This window comes from Triplophysa rosa, linkage group LG21 (assembly GCF_024868665.1).
Source record: "Triplophysa rosa linkage group LG21, Trosa_1v2, whole genome shotgun sequence".
Lineage (NCBI taxonomy): Eukaryota > Metazoa > Chordata > Actinopteri > Cypriniformes > Nemacheilidae > Triplophysa > Triplophysa rosa.
This window is the reverse complement of record NC_079910.1, coordinates 6,884,290-6,906,601: the sequence shown is the minus strand read 5'-3', so window position 1 is coordinate 6,906,601 and position 22,312 is coordinate 6,884,290. Positions and strand designations below refer to the sequence as shown.

Genomic DNA, 22,312 nt, shown 5'->3' with positions numbered 1-22,312 from the left:
CCATGCCTGCCCGACATGTCAGAAGACGTCCCCCAAGCAACCTCCCCCCAGCCCTCTCATCCCTTTACCCATCATCGAGGTGCCTTTCGAGCGCATGCAGATGGACCTGGTAGGGCCGCTGCCCAAGTCTGACTGGGGACATGAACACATCCTGGTCATAGTCGATTACGCCACCTGGTACCCAGAGGCCATACCCTTAAGAAGAGCCACCGCCCAGTCCATCGCTAAGGAGCTGTTCGTGTTCTTCAGCCGTGTGGGAATCCCCTCAGAGATCCTGACTGACCAGGGGACGCCATTCATGTCCCGGGTGATGGCGGACCTCTGCCGCCTACTCCAGGTCAAACAACTACACACATCCGTATACCACCCGCAGACCCATATTTCAGAGTTTCACGGCCACGGGTCGGCACTTCAATAAATCTCCCCTCTGGGGTGTGATAACAATGACTTTGCGTGTGTGTTGTTCCTCCACCCGTCACAGTATCACATATCATTTTTTACAGTGAAAGAGATGCACCGATACAAAATTTCTGATAGCCAAATATTTAGAGTGATATCTGCCGATACAGATTCTGAAGATTAAATTCATATTTCTTAACTTTCTGAATGTTATTAATTCATATTATGATTATTAATAATGAACACCAAACTGGTCATGATTCTGAACATTTTCTATGCACAGAGCACAAATTCATTGCCTTTTCCTGTCATCTTTTAACTTACAGGATTTATCGGCCCTGAACATCAGCTGTTTTAAACAATCAGCCGACAGCCGGAAAACTGCCCGACCGATTATTGGCCGATATATCGGTTCATCTCTAGTGTATATTTGGCTTGTAGTTGTCTTTACTTTTGAAGTTGTTTTACGTTTTTAAATGGGTAGCCTAAAAAATACTTTTCTCCACAGTTTTACATTCTGTCTCATAAACCTAAGTTTAAACAGTAAGAATAACGTATTAAACTAGTAAACTATCAGTGTACCTATGAGTTCATTTGTAGTACAGTTACAGCACGAATGAAAAACATTCAACTAGTTCTGTACTCAAAATTTACTACTGTTATTTACTACTGTTACTATAAAGTGGGCCAATTTAGTCCCAAGCAGTATTGAAACAGTACACTTACAGTACAAGTATACTACTAGTAAGTTGATATTTGTATACATACTATGTAATGTACGTGATATTTATACTTACTGTAATAAAATAAACTGAAAGTATACTTTTTAAAAGGATTTTAGGCATCTCAGTGAACACACAGCAGGAAAAGAGTGGGGGATAAAACAGATAACTTCTCAACATGATAACTCCTCACTGGACCAGCGCACATCATCCTCCGCTCCTACAAAACCGTGACCTGCCGTTCTCTCTCTTTAGGCCTCGTTCAGGCGGTGGTGGTGAAGTGGTGTTAGTGAATGTAACTTTTCAAGGAAGGGTATGGTGCCAACGCAAAGCACGGCAGAGCGTTTCTGCAGGAGCCAGCGGCTGAGGCCTGTGATGTTTAATTCAGCAGCCCATAATCACTCAGATGGAGTCAAGAGCCAGCTTTAAATAACTTAGCTTCCAGGGGCAGATCTGCTCAGCACGAGTGTGTGTGTGGATATATGTTTGCCCAGGTGTCAAAATGTAAAAAAAGATCAGAAAAAAGTCTGTATTCTCCACTCTCTTCAGTGTAGATGTTCTTAACAGCATCCACAGCGAATCGTGTCGAGTTTGGGGTGCGCACAGAGGACAAAACGTAGGTGTTACAGTAAGAGTACAGATTCCACCTTCACTGCCGCTAGTTATTCATCTGACAGTTTTATAAAATTGGTGGGCTGTGCTGAGCGTGCACCCTGAGCAGACTGGGAGCGGGACGTCTGGGAGCCATCAGTCTGCTGTGATGGGCTCGGTGGAGTTGGTGACTGTGGTACTAATACCTACAGCCTCTCACAGGAAGTGCATGCTTCAATGAAGAACACTGCAAAGTCAGGCAGCCCTTCCACTGAGTCTAACTCTGCCAGAGAAATCAGCATTGTGGCTCAACCATTTATGTACGGTTGTGGATGCTGGCCCTCAGCTGCGATGTGCAAAACGTATTTTTAAAACTAGTTAATGTGGGTTGCTTGAATCCGTGAAGGTCATGAGGATACAAAAGCCAACTTCTGAAGCTCAGAATTTTCAAAAAAAAATGCTTCTAAACATATACAGTAAATGTGCTTGGGCTGTAAGATTGCTCTAAATTACTGTTCAATGCCGGTCAAGATTTAGTTTTTCATCACAACATAATTCCTTATTCATTAGGGGGCATTTACATAAGATGTTTTCATGTTTAAAAACAGCTAGACAGAGCATAACAGAACGGAACAGAGTTCAGGGCTCTCAGGACGCATTTTCAAAAAGACTTGACACACCATCTTAAAAATGTTCAAAAAACAGCCTGGGATGTCACGCAACAGCCAGTGCGTGAATGGGATGAATTTAAATACCCTTTTCTGAGAGGGTTAAGCATGTTAATTAAAGAACAGATATTTTATGTTTGTATACTGTATATATAATTTATATATTTATTATTATTAATAACTACATTTAGAATAAAAATAGCATATACAGTAAATATATAAATATTTATTTATAATGATGATTATTTTGATTTTAAATACAGTTATTAATAATAATACATATATCAATTAATAAACAATGAGTTATAAATTATATATTATAGTATACTTTACAAATAACAATAAATACATAATGCTGTAGTCATCAATGATTCATATTTCTGGGAGCTCTCCATGGCAATCCGTTGAATGCTGATTCACCGTTGGTTCCCGATTCACCGATAAGCTGATAGGATCAGGGACAGAAGATGAGAAAAGATAACATCTACAGCCTTCAGATGTCTTGGAAAAGAGATTCGCCTCTGTGTAATCTGGAAATGGCCCAGTGCTTGAAATACTGGACCAAAAACAGCGGAAAATGATCCAAAACAGGAAGAATGATAATGACCAATGCATGAACAATATAAGGCACAAACTATACTGAGCATCTGAGTCGGTCAACAGAAATATCCCTCAAGAGAGAACTGACCGCTGTAGCTGAAGGGCCTCAGGGGTGCAGCCACTCACAAAACCCCTAAGATGCTTTCACACATAAACCCTTAGCCCTCTGGGACACAGAACCAGCCAGCGGTTGCCTAGTGACCACAAGAGTGAGTTATATCATTTTAGGTGTGAGAAGGAGAGATGATGTGTTGGATGGTGGAAAAAAGTCAGGTGAAATTAGTAAGGAAAAAAATTGCAAGTAAATACCAAGCGGTCAGTGAGGGGGCAACAGACCTCCAAACAACTATAATTACAGATTACATTTTCTTCTAATCTGTACATAGTCTATGCTTTTTTGTTGTCTAATCCTGCTTCTCCTACATATATTTACAATAATGTGTAGAATGAGTTTTGGACCAGAGATTTTACCAAGGGCGGAGCTACTTGACATGCCACCAAAGAAAAAAATTGTTGTCTTCGCTTTACAATGTCACGGTGTAAAATATAACAATCAAGTCTACACCCTGCATGAATATTCTAATAAAAGCGAAATGCATTGCAAATGTTGTTTCATACTGTACTGGCCTTTCTCCGTATCACTGGATAACTAATGCACAGTGAAGGTCAGTCGATTTTTCAAGCGCAGTCACCATTACGCACAAAATATTAGCCTGTATGTGTGCAGGCACAGCAACCTGAAATCACCTGCTATCGCTGGCAGCCAGCTGCCTTCAGAGATCTCTCTCTATCCTGGTCCAAACTCAAGGCCGTGACAGAGACTGAGCAGCACAGACCTGCTGCCACGTAATAGGGAATTAATTGAGATCATCAATATGGTATTAATCATTAAGGCACGGGTGCTGAGATGGCACTTCTGCCTGAGTGAGCCTGTTAGCGATTTGTGCGCTTAAAAAGTTTGACCTGCTGTTTGGAAAGAGTATGTGTGAGAGCAGGATAGGAAAGGAAGGTCGAGATAGAGTTGGAAAGAGAGAGTATTACAGATAGAGCCCTGTGCTTGTATTAAAGGGGTCATATGGCGCGAATACGTATTTTTCTGTGTCTTTGGTGTGTTATAAATTGCCCATGCATGTATTAGACATGTAAAATTGCCTCTCTGAAACACGCAGATTTTTTACAAAGCTCATCACTCTGAAAAGCGAGGTGTGCTATGATTGGCCAGTTAACCAGTGCGTAGTGATTGGTCAAATAATGCAAGCGTGTGACGGAAATGTAACGCCTCTTACCATATGTGGAACATCAGGTTCCAAAGCAATTGTACTGACAGGTACGCCCATCTTATGTATACATTTGGGCGGTCTTAGTCAAATCATACCATGAACTGACGTGGATTTGTGGGGATGTGGTTACTCGAGGCGTTTAAGGCAGGTCTGGGTGAGCATTCGCTCTTAGATAGAATGCATCTTTTGTTCCGACACTTTCATTTTTGCAATTTTACGTGTCTAATACATGCATGGGCTAATTGTAACACACCAAAGACACAGAATAACATGTTTTCGCGCCATTTGACCCCTTTAAACAACACAAGGGAGAGTTAACAATGACAGCATATTAGGTTCTAGCTTGAACTGAATCTGTTGACCAACATACAGAGAAGACGGCACACAGCAAAACACATCACCGTGAACATCGATGCCATTCTGATGAACAAACACATAATCCATTAGCGGTATTCGTCCCTCGGCGAGGCGGAGTGCGGATGAACGTCACTCAGCGCTAATCAGGCAAACACAGCACAAACTGCAGGGACTACATTAAGCAGTTGGGCACGGCACGTCTCCAAACATTCGAGGGTGTCTAACTGGGCGGACATTCCACTACATAAATTAAACATGGTGCGGCTAGATGGTGCTCGCGCTCAAATGATGTACAGCAGCTGGGATCGATGCGGAGAGCAGAGCAGCTGGCTGAGCGCTGGTGAGGAGACACGTGGCGCCTGAAAGCGGCCCGGCGTGGGGTCCGGCAGAGCGCTTGAGCACGCTGCATATCAAACAAGCAGCGGGACAGGGAGAGGAGTCTTGACAAGCTCACTCTCACAGGCGTCAGGACTGAGCTCATGAAAAGTTTATGAGTTCTGCTCAAAACAGATTGATTTGGGGTTAAAGCAAATACAGAGTCCGAAAACCCCTGAAGCTGTGATATGTAACTGGGTAAAGAAGACAAAGCAGAGAGAAAGAGAGCAAGACAGAGAAATTGGCTGTACGATCGAGTGTGACTTACAAAAAAAAATATTATATCTTGATGTATTCATTGAGGCTTTTTTGCAATTAAAATCTCTGGAAGGACACGCTTGCAATGTGATTCTAGCCGGGAGAGAACGTCCGACGTGTCATTAGTCAGCATGAGGGTGTTTAACATGCCTGGCCATATGTTTGACCTCTCTGACACTGGTAGCGTCAGGCCTGGAGGTCTGCGTGAGGTCATTGCAGGTGTGAAGCAGATGTGGAGAACATCAATGCTTCAGGTGAACCTAAAGGGCAACAAACACTGACCTGTCAGTAATCATTAGACTGCAGTCTGCTTGTTGATGGCTTAATACAGCATTCCCTTTAAAGGAATAGTTCACCCAAAAATGAAAATTATGTCCTCATTTACTCACCCTCTTGTCATTTCAAACCTGTATGTCTTTCTTTCTTCTGCAGAACACAAAAGAAGATATTTTGAAGAATGTTGGTAACCGAACAATGGCGGTACCCATTCACGTCAATTGAATGAACACAAAACCAATGCAAGTCAATGGGTCAGCCGTTGTTCGGTTACTTTCAAAATACTTTCTTCCATCTTCATCATTTTATTTTGACAATAGACAATGTGCTCTATTCGCTTCCATTCACATGCAAATGCACAAAAACACAATAAACAAACAAACAGAAGTCTGAAAAACGTCATCTTTGCCAATCAACAACTCTATTCCTATAGTAAACAAAGCTTGTGATAGAAAAATTCAGTATGTTCTCGCTTTTATATACAGGCTGTGCTCCACAAAAAACATCTCACATTCACACTGTCCAACTGTGGAACAATAGAGGAAGTGATGTCATCAAATGCTTCTGTGTTCAAACGGCAGGGCGGCTGGGGAGACTCTTTGATGCGGCCCCCATAGGAGCCCCTAGCCAGTCTGCTACAGAGAACAGAGCCAGAGTCTTCAGAGAGATGAGACCTGGGCTCTACGGATCCCCTACACCCACCCACACCCACAAAGCCCATGATCAATGATGAGTCTTAATCAATCACAACAATGTTACCTCCCCATCCACTACTCTCTCCCTTAACCTCTGTCCTGCCAGAGACAGAGTGCTGTTTGAAAGCTTGCATGTGTGTGTTCAATGCTACATGTGTGCATATATAAGCATGCATTAAAAAGTAGATTTGTAACCAGTATGAATGCACAACGCTGACCACAAACACCGTCGTGGATACAGGCTCAGCATAAATCTGTTCCTATCCTTTCTTTTAAGTCTGTTTTAATAGACTGAGTGCTCTTGTTATGAACTGATGAACAGAGAGGAAGGGCTCGGCGGGGAGCGTTACAAAGGTAGCAGTAAAGAGCATTACTTTGACAACGCATCTGCCTCACACGGAGAGGAATCGGTTTATACTGAAATAATCAAGGCAGAGGAGCGAGCATCAATCAAGAAACTGAGCATGTGCAGGAAACCACCGCAGGAGGAGACCTCCGCTCAATTTGGTATCGTCTGGAGCCTACAGGCTAATTTGTTTACATCCATAATACATTCAAAGGATTTATCTAACTTGCAAATGAGCATTCATTTAGTGGTCCGAGAGGTAATGTGGAGAGCGGGGAGCTGTGGAAACAGAGAGGAGAGGTGTGAAAGAGCACGAACATCTGGCAGGGCAGTGAGGGGGGGGGTGCAGGTGGATTTAACCCTTTAACACCCAGACGGGAGCTTTCTAGGTCATTGGCGCTCTGTGGAAGCATGCGAGTGTTTTAACAAATAGATTGGATCAGAGCAGATCAGGCTTGGACAGCGGCCATATTTTAAATGGCGGCTACTGAAGTCAAAGGTCACACGGACAATCCCTGGACCGGTTTCAAGGACGCCGTCTAAAAGGGACAAGTCCATAACAGATTGTGTAGTGCCTAGACACGCTCTGATCACACGCCAAATGCCAGGATGACAAAAGGTGTTTATGTGGATGGGACGGTCCCCAGAGAAGAGCGAGTCAATGGTTGGCACAGGGTCTCCTCTACAGTGTTGAAGGGGCTGTGCTTGAGCCAAGGTCCTCTCTTGTCCCTTCTCTGACTCTTGGGTGTAAGACTGGCAGAAAGCAGTTTCTATAGCGGGCTGTGAGATACCTGCTTTAGCAAAGAACAACTCACACACACAAAATGCAACATTTCATAAAACAGCACAATGTTTTCCTCATATCACAGACACTGGATACAGTTTTATCAAATAGCACCAAAAAATAGAAAACCTGACAGGATAATATAAATAAATCCTGTTTTAATGTATGTGGGAGGCAAATGAAACGCTGACTTGATGCTTTAAAAAATCTCACTGAGAGCTTAAAGTAATTTGTAGAGTCATTTAAGTTGATTTCTCTAAAATGTGTAAACAGTGTGACACCATCAAAACATTGCTTTGTGTATCTGGGCATCACGATCAGCTTAACACCATAATTTGGGCCGGGGCTATCTATTTGTCTGACCAATGGCAGAAGAGGAATCATCTGGAACCGTTTGGTGCTGATGGTGGTGCAGAATAACACTACAGCTTGATGTAAACATATCTTAGTGAGTGAAAAAAGGTTATAAGAAACAGAAAAACAGAAATACAGAGAGTGAAAGAGAGAGTGATTTGTGGAAGCGGACAACAGATCCGAGGGTCTTCAGAACTTCAGTGAGCTGATCATACGCTGAGATTCAGTCCTAGAAATTGAAGACCTTCAGGCTAAACAGTCGCTGCTCAACCACCGACACGCACACAAACTATCGTCTCAAGATGTAAACAAACTCTCTTACATGCTTGTGACCGACTGCACAAGCTTTATAAAGCCTGAGTTTAAAACGATCCCATTCCTACAGTTGTCTCCACCCACCTCGATCTTCTTGTGCTGAACGGATGGGGTCAGTGTCGCCCTATAAACACACGTGGTACTGTGTGTGGCTCAGCAAATGCTGAGCCAATATCTTACACAGATATGGCAAGGGCACTGATGAGAGCGAGCGAGAGGGACAGAGAGAGAAAAAGAGAGAGAGATAGAGAGGATAAAGGAGAAAAAATCAATACTATATCTCAACACTAAGCACAAACCAAGCCAGAGCAGCAGTAGTGTGCAGCTTGCTACATAAACTGGACAGCTTCATCAGGTTTTTTCAACACACACACACCCCATTTCCTTTCATTTCAGCCAGGCTTAGAAAAGAGTGTGTGTGTACCCGCTGGAAAAGAGGGTCTGGTTGGCTCGGCGAACGAGCGATATAACGCCGTACCTCCATTCCCCGGTCCAAACAATCTTTATTTTCCTCTCGTTCTCACAAACACACACATACAGTGCCCGAGCCCTCAAAATACCCACTCTAAAAATAGCCAGCAGGGAGGCGTCGGCCCAGCTATTATTATTACACGCACGTCGTCCCGCCCGCCCCTACCAAGAAAAAAGGGACGAGACTAATGCTTTTTCTGGTGCAGGCAATTAAAAAACTATTTGTCACCTGCCTAGCGCTGATGTTCGGGCCCCTGGCACAGGATTATAGCCCAGAGAGCGGTGCCCTGATCAGACCGGTCTGGAGTCGAGATGGACAAATGAGCGATGGGAGGGAAGAGAGGGTTGATAGAAGGATGGCTGCGGAATACGAGCCTGGGTGGGTAGCTGATTTATACAGACAGGTTAATACCAGAGCAGCCAAGCCTCGGACTGCCACCGCCATCAGGAAGTCATGCAATATTTAAACCCTGCCGAATTAAAGACACTCTCTCAAGCTTTAGGGCGTGTGGCAAAAAAAAGGAATGTATGTTTCTGCGACCAAAAAACCCTTTTGTAATACAGTCACATATAAACATACAGACACAAACATGCATTTAAGAGATAAAGAATTAACAGACCTTTCCAAATTTTTATTTCAAATAAGCATTTCTAGACGTATTGTGGCCATTCCGGTCCAGTGTCTGTTGAATTTCAGTAAAACCAAACCTCAGGAGTGACAGCGAAGTCATCCAACAGCAATGTGAAAGACTGACAGCGTGACAAGATACATGAAAACTGCGAAAAAATTTGTTTTTGAACTTTTCCTAAATACATATATAAATATGACTGTTGTATTGCTTAAAAGTGAATATGAACTTCTTTTCTTTGCAGTATTTGAGGTGTGAAAAAATACACAGCATCTTTTCTGTTATTTTGACTTGTTTCTCAAGTTTTCATTTTCTGCAAATAAAAACAAGAAACAATATTTATGTTTGAAATTTGGGAGAAATGTTGTTAGAAGTTTACAGAATGAAAAAAAGAGATCATTTTCCCTAAACACATACATATATATATAGTAAATTCAGAAAAATTGAATTAGGTCTTTTAATATTTTCCGCGGCTGTTTGACAATAACCAAGCCGTGGCATCCTTAAAGAACAGCATAGCTAGCTTCTAATTACCATCATACCAATAAACAAAGTAGCAAACGTCACAGAATTACAGTTTACGTGTATTCCATCTAATTTTATACCGTCTCTCCCCAACGTTTCCAATCGTCCTATCCCGTCTAGTTCCTTTCTCTCGCCAAGCATGATGCACACACATTTAAGTCACACGCATGCAGAGATGCAACGCCACTGTCTTCTGCATGATCAATACCTGATTAGTCTCAAAAATAAGGCACTGACAGATTTGGGATGGCACGAAAGAATGACAGAGAGCTTTTTTAAAGGAGCAGCTCCCCCACCGTCCCCTCCAAACAGGAACCTGCCACGTCTTTGATTGTTCCATTCATGCTATCGATTCGGCCGCAATACAATTAGCATTGCAAAGCGTCAATGTTTTTCAGACGCCTCGTACCGAGAGCCGGCGGGTGCTCGCTCAATCTACTCAGAGCGGCGGATGTGTCATCGCTATCTCGATACAATTCTGCATGTTATGGCAGCCGACGTGACTCATAACCCAAACAGGGCCGACCGACTGAGCACATCTCCCCATCCTCTTCATCATCATTAGTGAGATAAAGCAAGACGAAGACGATCTGATGGAGAATAAGAATAGAAGAAGCCGTCTAATCAGTTATGGCTTTTGTAGAGGAGCGGCAAAGGCCCGAAGCCTTCGGTTTTATCTTCCTCTATCATTCGCGAGGGTGCAAAGAGCACAGACGCTCCCTCAGGCCTTCTAATGAGCAATGGAGATGGACCAGCAAAAAAAGGCCATCAAAGCTCTTTGGGCGCAGGGCGGGATGCCAGACTCAGGTTGTGAGTAGGTAATGGTGGCAGTAAATAGTCCTGTGGAGGTGGTTTATGTGTCCCCATGTGGCTGCCCCCCTCCCGACTCCAGCTCTGACACACCCTGCATTGCTAATTTACAAGGCAGCTTGTTAATGGTGTGTGATTTACAATGCTCATTTGAATCTGTGATCTTTGCCTGATGAAATCATCGCCTTACAGCGGCTACACATAAACAAATGCCAACAGAACACAATCCCTTCTTCTCATGTTTTCAATACTATGGTTTGAGGCAACTGACAAACACATTTACATAAAACATGATGGGTGATGAAAGACAGCAAAGCCACATTTAAAATAATGCAGACAAAAAGGAAGCAAGAAAAAAGATTTAGACCGATGTATCTCACACAAAATCTAATCAAACCTACACACCATCTCAGAATACAAAACATGTTTAGATGTGTAGATTTCAAATTAGACCTACACATCACCTCATGGTATGAAATTAAACCTCCTCAACATCTTTCTATGAAATTACATTCCGACATAATCTTCCGTAAAATTAAAATGAGACCTGAGTATTTTACTCCAAGGGGGGCAATTTAGCCCAAATACAAGGTGTAAAATAAAAGCTAGAATCAGAGGTGAGCACTTTTCACTTTTTTATTCATAGCTGTTTGTTTGTGTAGCTGCAAATTTATCTTCTGCAGTCTAATAAAGTCAAATCACTCCTTACTGTCACATAACAGAGCGGCTGCCGATCTATCTGCTGATTTCTCAGATGAAGCTCTTACCCCGGGACCAGTCAAATTCCTGAACTGATGTAACAGATCTCCACCACCAAATTGCCAATTACATGAATTGGAGTCAGAGCATTGCTTTGTATGTTGATGAGCCTGGACTTGTACGACAGATCTGGAGATCGATATGACAGTGAATAGACTCACGGAAAAACATCACCTTCAAACTTTCCCATCTCTTCCTTCTCTTTCAGTCTCTGTTTGTGATGAGGAAATCAGAACATCAGATCCACCAAAACTAATTGGGTCTCTGATGTGTAATCAGTGCCGGACAAATGAGACAGTTCTGGTTATTAGACGTAGTGGCATGTTGGAGCAATGCGAGCTGCGTGACAACACGACACACACCCCGTATCCACCATGGCCACACACACTTATAAACGCAGCCGTCTGCCAACTGGCCCTGGTATGTCCTATTGATCTGCCTTTGCTTACCGCCTACCGTCATCTGACACTTGCACATGCACAGAAATTACAGGCAGCACATCAGAAGGTGGGAGCGACCGCAGAGGTCTCTTCCTGGCACTGATCACAAAGGAACACAAATTTAAGGCAGAGAAAGTCTAAGCTGTGCCAGCTGAGATCTGAGGGACATGCACACAGGTGAAGCCTTTTAAGAAACGTCTGGGTTGTATTGCACACCAAAATCATAAGAAAATAATTGCTTTAAGAAAATGTTGGTTTCTGTATTGTGATATTTAATGACTGTTAAGTACATTTTAACCCCCCCTTATTTACATTAAGTCTTCTAATTGAGGAGTTAATTTGCAAAAAACAGATAACTTTGAAAAAAGAGAAGAAAAACCTTTTTTAAATTGTCATAAATCATGTTTTTTATTGTGCATTCCAGCTAACTAACACAATAAAAAGACAATAACACGATCAAAAAACTTTTTTTAATTTTTGAGTTATCTGTTTTTTGCAAATGAACTTAATTTTATTCTTCAAAATATTTTCAAAGATGATTTTTACTGTACCACTGTAAAAATTGCTATTTAAAAATGAACAATGTATTGATTCAAAAGCAATAAAAATATAACAAACTCAAATTTCTTAATAATGTTTTATTTAATTTAATATTGTGATAATGAGAAAACAAAACACATTTTTTATCTTGTATTGTAATAGTAGAAGTTGTTTTTCCATGAATAATGTTACAATGCTTTCAAATATTATAATAAATAAATTTGGACCTGGAAATTTTCTTATACGATTCACCCAACACACCTCCATCCGCACACAGTTGCTCTCCACCAACAACAAGTACACACGCAGGAGCAAGTTAACCAAGCCAACAGAGCGTAAAGCTTGCGGTCTCTACAGACAGCGTCCTAATAGAACAGCAGTGATCACGCTCAAGCGCCTGCGTTTCCTGAAGCCCGTGAAGAGCCATCAGTGGCTTGTGATGCGGGCTGCAGGGTCTATAGGTAAGAGTTGGATTAACACAATAAGGCAGGTCAATCTCTCGCTCTAATGTCCCAGACGTGCAGTGGGAAAGGGCCGGACACACTCGGCTGCTAGTGGCCAGCGCTCAATAACGCGCTGAATGTCAGTTTGGCTCACTGGCGGACTCCTGCCCTTTCACAGAGCTCTGAATTATTAAGCAGCCATCTCACATCCTGTCTCTCTCTTTGCCCTGGGTCCATGTGAACGGCTTTTTGATTGCAGGGGGGATTGTGGGTAATGGCGGTATGCAAAACAGACTGGGATGAAATTTGCAAAGGGGTCAGTCGAAAGGAGAGGCAGATGCACACTGTGCCAACATACATAGAATAACAGAGAATGAATGAGAGAGAGAGTGAGAGAGTGAGAGAGAGAGAGGCTCATTTTGGCTATTCTGCTGCTGGTAACTGATCATTAATACTGAAGGAGACTTATTCAATGGAAGAGCAAAAAGTGTGAGAGTTTGAGAAAGTGGCTGGGGATTCCAGGGAAGGATTAAATCTGAATGGATTTGTGTAAGAAAATAGTACAACATCATGCACAAAATCAGGACAACAGTACTGAAACCCTAAAGCTAAGAAAAATATTTTTGTCAAGAATGTTTCAAAAGGATAGTTCACCCAAAAACTCAAATTCCATAATTTATTATTCTACTTACAAATAAAAAAAAGTTCACACAGAAATCTTTAAATAATGATTTAAAGAGTTCTTGGCCACCATTGACTACCATAGTAGGAAAAATTGCTTTATAATTTGTAGAATAAAAATAAAGAATGTAGGAAAGCAAACAGTTCTGGGGCACTTTTGACTACTATTGTAACTATTCCTACTATAGTCAATGGTGGCAAAGAACTGTTTGGTATCTTTCTCTGTGTTCATCAGAACAAAGAAATTTATACAGATTTGGAACTCGAGGGTGAGTAAATGATGACAGAGTTTTTATTTTTGAGTAAACTGTCCCTTTAAGTAGCTGCAAAAATGTTGACATTTTAACTCACTTGAACTAAACTCAAACTGTTGCTCAGCCATAACAGCAGTTTAGCTAAAAGAGAAAGCTGACTGTGGTAGAAGACAATCTGCCTGCTGTATCACTTCTTGCTACAATGCTGACAATGCATCGCACACTTGTGTTCTAAATTGCGTTGTAACACATTTCATAAAGCAACCACGCGTGAAATATGGTGTGCTTAGCTTGCGATCACCCACTTGTGTAACCCTAACCTGAATGTAAAATCTCACCGATCTGTCAAGGATGTCGATCCAGGTCCTCCTCGAGTAAATCAAATTAGAGATCATAAATAGAAATGTGTGAAAGATGTAAACGTGTGAAGAACATCTCAAGGCACAGCAGATAGAGGGCGAGCGTGGGAATCGGGGTGTCCGTGTGAGTCACAGAGTGTGGGCCGAGATGGATGGAGATGAGAGAACAGCTGAATCCCAATGACCAGAAATTGGAGCGCTGGTATGATGTGGCCAAGGTGGAACTGGTGGGGGCGGTGATGTTTACAGTTGATGGGAAGGGTATAGAGGAGGTGGCCTCATGTAGCACTGACGCAGCAGCTCTGCTAGATAGTGAAAACACACGCAAAGCACATTTAGAAGATACAAAGTCTGATCGTGGGAGAAGATTCATGTCTTGAGAAATGACCAGAGTTTTCTATGCTTTATGTGGGACATGAAGAACTAGGACGAAGGAACGTATAGAACGTATAGAACGTATACAAGCCGGATGAGTCAAGAGGGCGTCTGAATACTAACACACTAGACACTTTTGGATTCAAGAAAGTATTGATACACATCATCTGTACAAAACCTTATAACCAACATCCTAGTATTCTTATATTGTATAAGGGCCTGTATCTATCCTGCCTGGCCATTCCAGAGAGAAACAGCCCTGTTCGCCCGTTCCCTCGCTGTAGCCGCGAGCCACAAGTCCTAAGACTTTTGAATCAATACTCAGTCACTGATCCGAGCGACAGCATAAACTTTCAACTTACCACCTCGGCACCTTATAACAGACATTAATCCCACGACTCTGAAATCAATATGCCATCATTTCTCTTTTGTGTATTCAGCACCCTAAACAATCCGGCAATAACAAACACAAGCGAACACGGGCAGTATTAATGTCCCCATCCATTAAATCCGTCTAATGAAGCTTTGACTCATAAATGACTCTGTCCGGGAGCGTAAGCAAAGTCAAATATACATTACTCCGGGCCGGGAAGTGTGCGGTCAGGGGTGAGTCGACGCGCATTCTGTGTGGCTACACAAACAAGCGCCTATGAATAAATAAATGGAATGAGGCGCCCACCCAGACACAAAAGAACATTCTGCCTCTCGCCTCGGGCTAATTTACACCAGCCCGGCGGCCACAGGCAAATCCAGCCAAGATGAAGAGATGATGGAGTTCAACTTTTCCTCATCAGTTAGGTCAGAAAATGGAAATGCCCTGTTTCTTGGCAGCTTTTGCTGGTAACATCGATCTTTGGAGTGCAATGCGAGCACGGGGGTTCAAATACGGTTTCAAAGCTGGACGTGAGCTTTGATAAAAGTCCGTAAAGTGCACTTTTTAAAGGGCCTGAATATCCGATCACAGTTAAACAAGTTTCCAGCACCGCGGACAGCTCCCGACACGCCACCGCTCCGCGCCAAATTTAGTGAGCCTGACAGCCCGCGTGTGTGTAAGACAAAACAGAGCATCCATCTCTCCTTCTATATGAGCGGTCTTGTTTATTTTAATGAGCATGTATGTGAAGTGGGACAGCGAGATGTATACTGCATGCAGGCGTCAGAATCCCTCATCCGACTTATTCTGATCTTTAGTGAAGAAGCCATTCCTTGCCATCAATCATATGGAGAAGGCTCAGGAGTGAGCGAGCGAGAGAGAGAGCAAGGGGGTGGGGGGCGGGGGGTGGGTGCGCATTTGCTGCCAGTTCCCTGATTAATCTGGACAATATTCTGTTTTATGAGTCATTTCATTTCCCCAACATAGTTCAGCTCTCCTCTCCTCCACCTCCTCCTGTGTCTCTCCTCCTCCTTTTCCTCTCCTCATCCACAATAAAGAGGTCTCTGCAAAGGCTATTGACCGCTTTCTAAAGAGCTGCCAGCCTGCAAGACAAATGAAGTGTGCCTTCACATCCAGCCATATTAATATAATAATGATATCCGGCTCTCTGTCCCCGGCCGGTGGCCGCCGCACCTCAGCCCTGTTTGCAAGATTTGATGAAGAAGGAGAGTTGAGGAATTACATTCGATTAGCACTAAACAAGAGAACGGGACGTTGGACGATTAAATCAATCAGGTGAGGGACTAGCATAGACACAGAAAGTGTGTGTGTGCGCCCAGAAAGATAATACGCCCAATCTGGATCTCTCCATTCGCTCTTGCCTCTATTCAATGAGTGAGAAGTTCTTTTAAAAACGGCCAGTGAAGTGCAAAGCATGCTGGGTACTGGTGATAATACGTCTCCTCAGCACATCTCTGCCCATATGCAGAGCAAAAGGAGAAGAGCCGCGCAATACCACCGAGACATACCTAGAAGAATGAGGCGCTATCTGAGGGAAAAGCGTTTTAAACGAGAGCAAGAGGGAATGAGTGCAGAGATTCCTCCTAGGCTTTTTTTCTCATTACCTCCTCTCCTTCCCTGTCTTATTACTGAGACTTTCTCAATAAAGAAGATCTAGACTGGATAAAAAGGCAGTCACACTGGCAGTCTACGTTCCCTCAACCTCATCTCTTCTTCTCTGCTCACAGTTTGCTTCCCTTTCACTCTCGCTCTCTCTCTGATCACATTCTGTAATGTAACTTTGTATCATTGCTTGAGTCTTGACCGTGCTGAGGGTTTTTTTTTTGGCAGGGTTATGTACATTCTCATCGGATGTGTAGCCTTTGTGAATCTGCTCGCTGGGACACAGTGAATCTGAGACTGATGCCACATGTTTCTGGTAATAAGGCATCCTGGAACAACCTGATTCGTTCCAGAGAAACACAATGAGCTCAGGGGATACAGAGAGGACAAGCGAAAGACTATGAATAATATTTCTGTGAAAACAGAAAAACTGGCTAGAAGAAATCCTGTATTCTGTATTTTAATAAATTACTTCTAACTACGCAGATTTTGTGGTGTGCTATTACTGCTCTAAGCAACTGTTCCTGTGATTTTTATGCAGTGGATGAAAAACCCTCATATTTATAAATCACACTCCGGAAGGACTACAAAGTGAAATACAGTACTGGCCAAAATTGATTGTTTTGGATAGTTGAGAGACAAATATTTAAATAAAGATGCATTATTTTTTGTGTGTAGGAATTAACTAAAGCTCAGTTTTAAAGTGATAGTTCACCTCTTGTCATTTCAAACCTGTATGACTTTTTATGCAGAATACAAAAGAAGATATTTTGAAGAATGTTGTTAACTGGCCCCCATTCACTTGCATTGGTTTTGTGTCCATACAATAGAAGTGAATGGGGGCCAGTGCTATTCGGTTACCACCTTTCTCCAGAATATTCAATTCAATTCAATTCAATTCAATTTTATTTATATAGCGCTTTTCACAATGTGCATTGTTCCAAAGCAGCTTTACAGGAGCAAATAAGAAAAACACAGAAAGGTAAAACACAACACAGTGCATGGTGTTTATAGACCAAGCAAGATCATTACAATAAATAATATCTAATAAATAAATAAATAAATAAATGCAGTCTCCCGGTGAGCAAGCCAACACTGCACTGCTCTGATGTGGCGAGGAACCCAAACTCCAATGATGAATAATGGAGGAAAAAAAAACCTCGGGAGAAACCAGGCTCAGCCGGGAGGACCAGATCTCCTCTGACGTGTCATAGCTGCACTCAGTGACCCCGACCAAAGCCACCGAGCAAAGTCCACGAAGAACAGGGAGAACCCACGAGCCGCGACCCAGAAAGCCCCACCCGCCGAAACCGTGCAGGTCCAACCCGGTCCCATTCCGAGATCAACAACAGACAACAGAGGAACAACCAGGGAAAAGTAGTAATGGCATAATTAACTTTATTCCTCTGTTGTCCGAAGATATACACAGAAGAATATCTTCTTTTGTGTATCTTATATCACTTTAGGAAGAATTTAAAGAAGTTTGGCAAGAAAGTACACACCAAACATGTGCAAAGTATATAAAGACATAAACAAGAGAATGACTAAATAATATTACCACAATAGAGGATCAACAAATGTTAATGACAGATAAAACTGTTGTCAATGTACGCTTAAATTCTTGTGAGCTTTTTGATTCTCTATGGATTTATTTTGTATATTAGAATAAAAATCAATATTCCCAGATACGCTGTGGTTTGCCTTTATACTAAATAACTGTACTAATAAACACATTAAAGGTTTAGAGTTTTGTCCATATTTTGATAGTTTGATCTAATCTGAGGGGGGCATTAAAAGCAAATATTGAACATCAGGCATCACTTTTGGCCACTACTGTACATCATGCGGACTTAAGAAGGGTTCTTTCGACTTGGGCCAGTAAACTATTACACAAACATCCAACCATCTAGGGCACCCTGGCAACTGCATAGCAACATGCTAAAACCACTAAGGTACCACACAGTTTATTAGAAATGTCAATATCCAACTATTACTTATCTTTCATAATTTTGAATTATTTCATGAATAAAACTATTCAACCTTTCGGCATAGGGCTAAAAACCTTCAACGGTGAACATGACCAAATCAGAAACTCATATGTGTCTCCATGTGTCCTAAAAGCATGAATAACTATAGCCTATCGCCTTTAAAAGCATTAATCTGCATGCAATTCCCTATCCCGCCCTGGATCTCTGTCTGAACTGGGCTGCAGTTTCGAGGTTAGCTTTGATCAGTCGGTGAGCTCAGGCTCCATTGGACTGACGGGCTGTGTTTTATCTCCCTGCCTGCCTCCATTACAGCTGAATCAAGAGTTGAAGGAATGCTGCTTCAAACGAACACAGGGAAAATGAGGGAGGAAAACGTAACGACTTCCGAAAAATAACAACAGGTAACAAAGCCTTTTCCTAACAGGTGTCAAATACTCTCGCAGTCTTACCTGTAAGAGCCAGTAGCACCTGCGGTGGAAGGTGGGGATGATGGAGGAGTGGACGTAACAGCCGTACAGACACTGGGAAAAGAGAGAGAGACACAGAAACATGTGGTTAGTACAGAACACAATAGGACCCATCACTGGTTCAACCCACCCAATAACCTCATCCCAAAGTCCCAGCACATGGCTATTTTTGAACATCAAAGGAAACAGAAGGGGGTTGATGGAGGTTATGGAGGTCATCTTTCCTACTTTTCATCTTGTTCTTGTATTTTTCTTTGTCTCCTGGTGCCCTAGGAGAGATGACACAACTGAAAAAAGTGGTGCAGTTTTTATTGAGCACACACACAAGACCCAACATAACACTTTATCATATTAACATGTTCATATCAAATCGACACACTTTCTAATAAATTAAAACTTAAAAAATATTTGGCCAAACGTATGGTGAGGTCGGGGCTGAAAAAGTCTGATTTTGAGCAAAGATTCGGGGGAAAAACATCTGCGATGCTGCGCTATTGATAGGTTCCAGCTTTCTACCAAACACATTGTTTGTGAGCACTCAAGCCAAAGAGCTTGGCTCTTTCTGGAATAAATCAAATATCCATTTCTATGGTTACGGCTCCTCTACAATGCACACAGGGAGTATTTATTTACCTGTGCAGAATTGGAAAACAAATACAAAATTCTAAGGGAGGTTAAGGACAAAATTATACAGCCATGAGTAGGTGTGGAATACAATTAGAGCTGCGTCCAGTGTTGGTTGTTTGAGACTAACCCTTAGTTGAATTAAAGATGAAAATTACAGTTCAGTTCAAATGATTGTATTTCTATAGCACATTTCATATTACAAAATAGTGTTTCAGCTTTATGCAGATTAGGAACTTGGCAAGGAACACTGTGACATGGTAACAAAGTAAAAGAAACCTTGAAAAAAGTCTTACTTTTCCTTTACTGGGTGGGCAAAAATGTATCATCACATTTTTTTTACTAAATAAATCATAATTGTATGCTTTACAAGTGAAATGTACTTTATCTTGTTGGGTAACCAAAACATAAAAATGGATGATAAGTCTGACATAAAAACAAAAACAGGCGCTGAGTCATAAACCAAAGATTTAAAACTGCAGTGGTGTGATGTGAACCAGAATACACAGTTTGCACTGTATTTTTTGGTATTTTAATCTCTAAAATGAACCGATTCATCAGATTTATATAAAACCTTTCTACATCAATGCTTATACATTAGAAAAGCATTACTGTTAAGGTGTTTGCTGTATGACTAACACATGGTGGCATTTGGAGAACTATGTTTTTACTTACAGCATAATGGTGCACATGAATAATGACCCACTTGACTGTCCATACTTCAAAGTGAACAAGACGACGCACCCCTCAGCTATGCAAATGCTGGGTAAATTCCAAGAAGCATTTCTGAACCTTTGAAGGGACAGTTCACCCAAAAATGAAAATTCTGTGATCATTTACTCACCCTCAATTTGTTTCAAACCAATATAAATTTCTTTATTCTGTTGAACACAAATAAAGATATTTTAAAGAATATGCCAAACCAAACAGTTCTGGGGCACTATTGGCTACCGTAGTCAATAGTGCTCCTTAACTGTTTGGTTACAAACATTCTTTCAAATATTTTTATTGTGTTCAGAAAAACAAGGAAATTGATATTGGTTTGGAACAACTTGAGAGTAAAGGATGACAGATTTCTTGGGGTGAACTATCTCTTTAAAAACTTTTTTATTCTTTATGTAATTGATGGCTTTTTTGGGTTGAGGTTATAACTTTTGACAGGTCTTACCCTGTCTGCTGCCCACGTTATTTTATTCAACAGAATTATTGGCTAACAAAATTTCCTTGCTACAACCACCGTTACAAAATGGTGAGATTGGATGAATTATGTTTAAAGCCGTTATAGAATAGCCAATATATGCACACCTGCTGCCATCCATTCTTCCACATGAGATTGAAGCCTTTTTTCACAGTCTGAAAGTATATGTATCTGGAAGACAGAGAGCTCTGAATATCTGTTCCACATTATTGACAGGTGTGTGCGGTTCCTCGCTGTTTCTCCTACTGTGTGGACTGGAGAGTGAATAAATTAGCCCCAGGCAGCTTCTGTTTACTCAACTTAAGAAATGCACAAAGTGTTCAGCAGACATACAGTAAACAAGACACCTGGGCTGTGTCAGACCGTAGCATCTGTCAGAGATGATACAGGAATCGATGTAAAGCATCCAATGGCTACACACATGCTGTTTGTGTGCTATCAGGGCACCCTACATAAGCATGGACTGCTGATTCCCAGTATAGGATCCGTGCTGATTTATTGGAGGACTGGTTCAGCATATGTTGTATAACAGCTTTACAAGTTTTGATAGTGAAGAGCACGACTACTGTCTGCCATCTAAACCAGCGCAAACCAGCATCTTTGGCATTTATGCTGTGGATGTTGGTATGTATTACAGGTAATCATACAGCATCTAGCATCAACCGAAAACATTGATGATATAATAAACGCACCAAAGCAAATGAGAAAATCGAAACCCTCTAATGCAGACAAGCTTATCAGTAATTCAGGACAAATATCATTCAGCTCGATGCTGATTCCCTCTCAGGGCTGTGTGGCAATGTGACAAACTGACACTGACAGAAGCCATTATTTGCTGTCTGTGGGCTGTGACAAATGACAGCACATCAAATGGCAAGCAATTAAAGCATAATTATATTCCCAACATAACACAGGACTTCTCTCCATTTCTCAATCTGACTTACTCTGTCTCATCAATTGAAGCAACGGCACGACTACAAATTACAAACCATTCTCAATGTACATCTAAAACAGACTAGTTAAGACCATTTTATGTGATGACACTGATCAAGAGAACAGAGCTAGCATAGCTCACCACCTACCACCCATAATGCACTGAACTGGGTCTGTATGCTCTGATAAAGGTCAGTAAAGGTCGAAAACGAGTAGGTCTTGAACACTTGGTTGGATAGTTGAATTGCAAATGTATTTAGCAGCGGCGTAGCGTAGGACCATCCATCAAAGCAGACACGCTATGGAGGCCGACCTGCTGAAGATGTGAGACTTCTTCATTAGGCCATAATGATGTGTGAAGGCACTCTTAATCAGACCATGGCATCTTAAGTATGTTGCCAATTTGCTTTTTTATGATGTGACGATACGTGTGATTGTGATATATACGAGGACGCTTAAAATGGACCTTAGTCAGGATAGACACTATGTAACTTAACAGTAATGAAATGAGGCTGTGTGGGAATGATGTATAGTATGAACGTATGTAAACATCTGCATGTCAAACTACCTGCTGTAGCACTTTCTCATTATCAAGCAGCATGTTTTATTTCACATGTTGACCAAGTAAACTACCTATCTTTTGGTTTGCCATTGGTTTTCAATAAGAGGATCTTTGCAGAACAATGTTTTGGAACACACATATAATGCCATACGACTTTCCAACCCAACACTTTTAAACATTTTAACACGCGAAACGCAATGACACTCAAAATCACATGATAAAGAAAATATTATCAACA

The 22,312-nt window shown here is 41.7% G+C and overlaps 1 protein-coding gene across 8 annotated transcripts in view; it reads right to left on the bottom strand.

The window, feature by feature from the left end:
- camta1a (calmodulin binding transcription activator 1a) overlaps positions 1 to 22,312 on the bottom strand; it is a 333,393-nt gene that overhangs the window by 46,577 nt on the left and 264,504 nt on the right. For all 8 annotated transcript variants that reach the window (XM_057363019.1, XM_057363025.1, XM_057363017.1 and 5 more), the window contains one exon: positions 18,740 to 18,811. In XM_057363019.1, the coding sequence (XP_057219002.1) occupies positions 18,740 to 18,811 (72 nt within the window). The remainder of the gene's footprint in view (positions 1 to 18,739; positions 18,812 to 22,312) is intronic.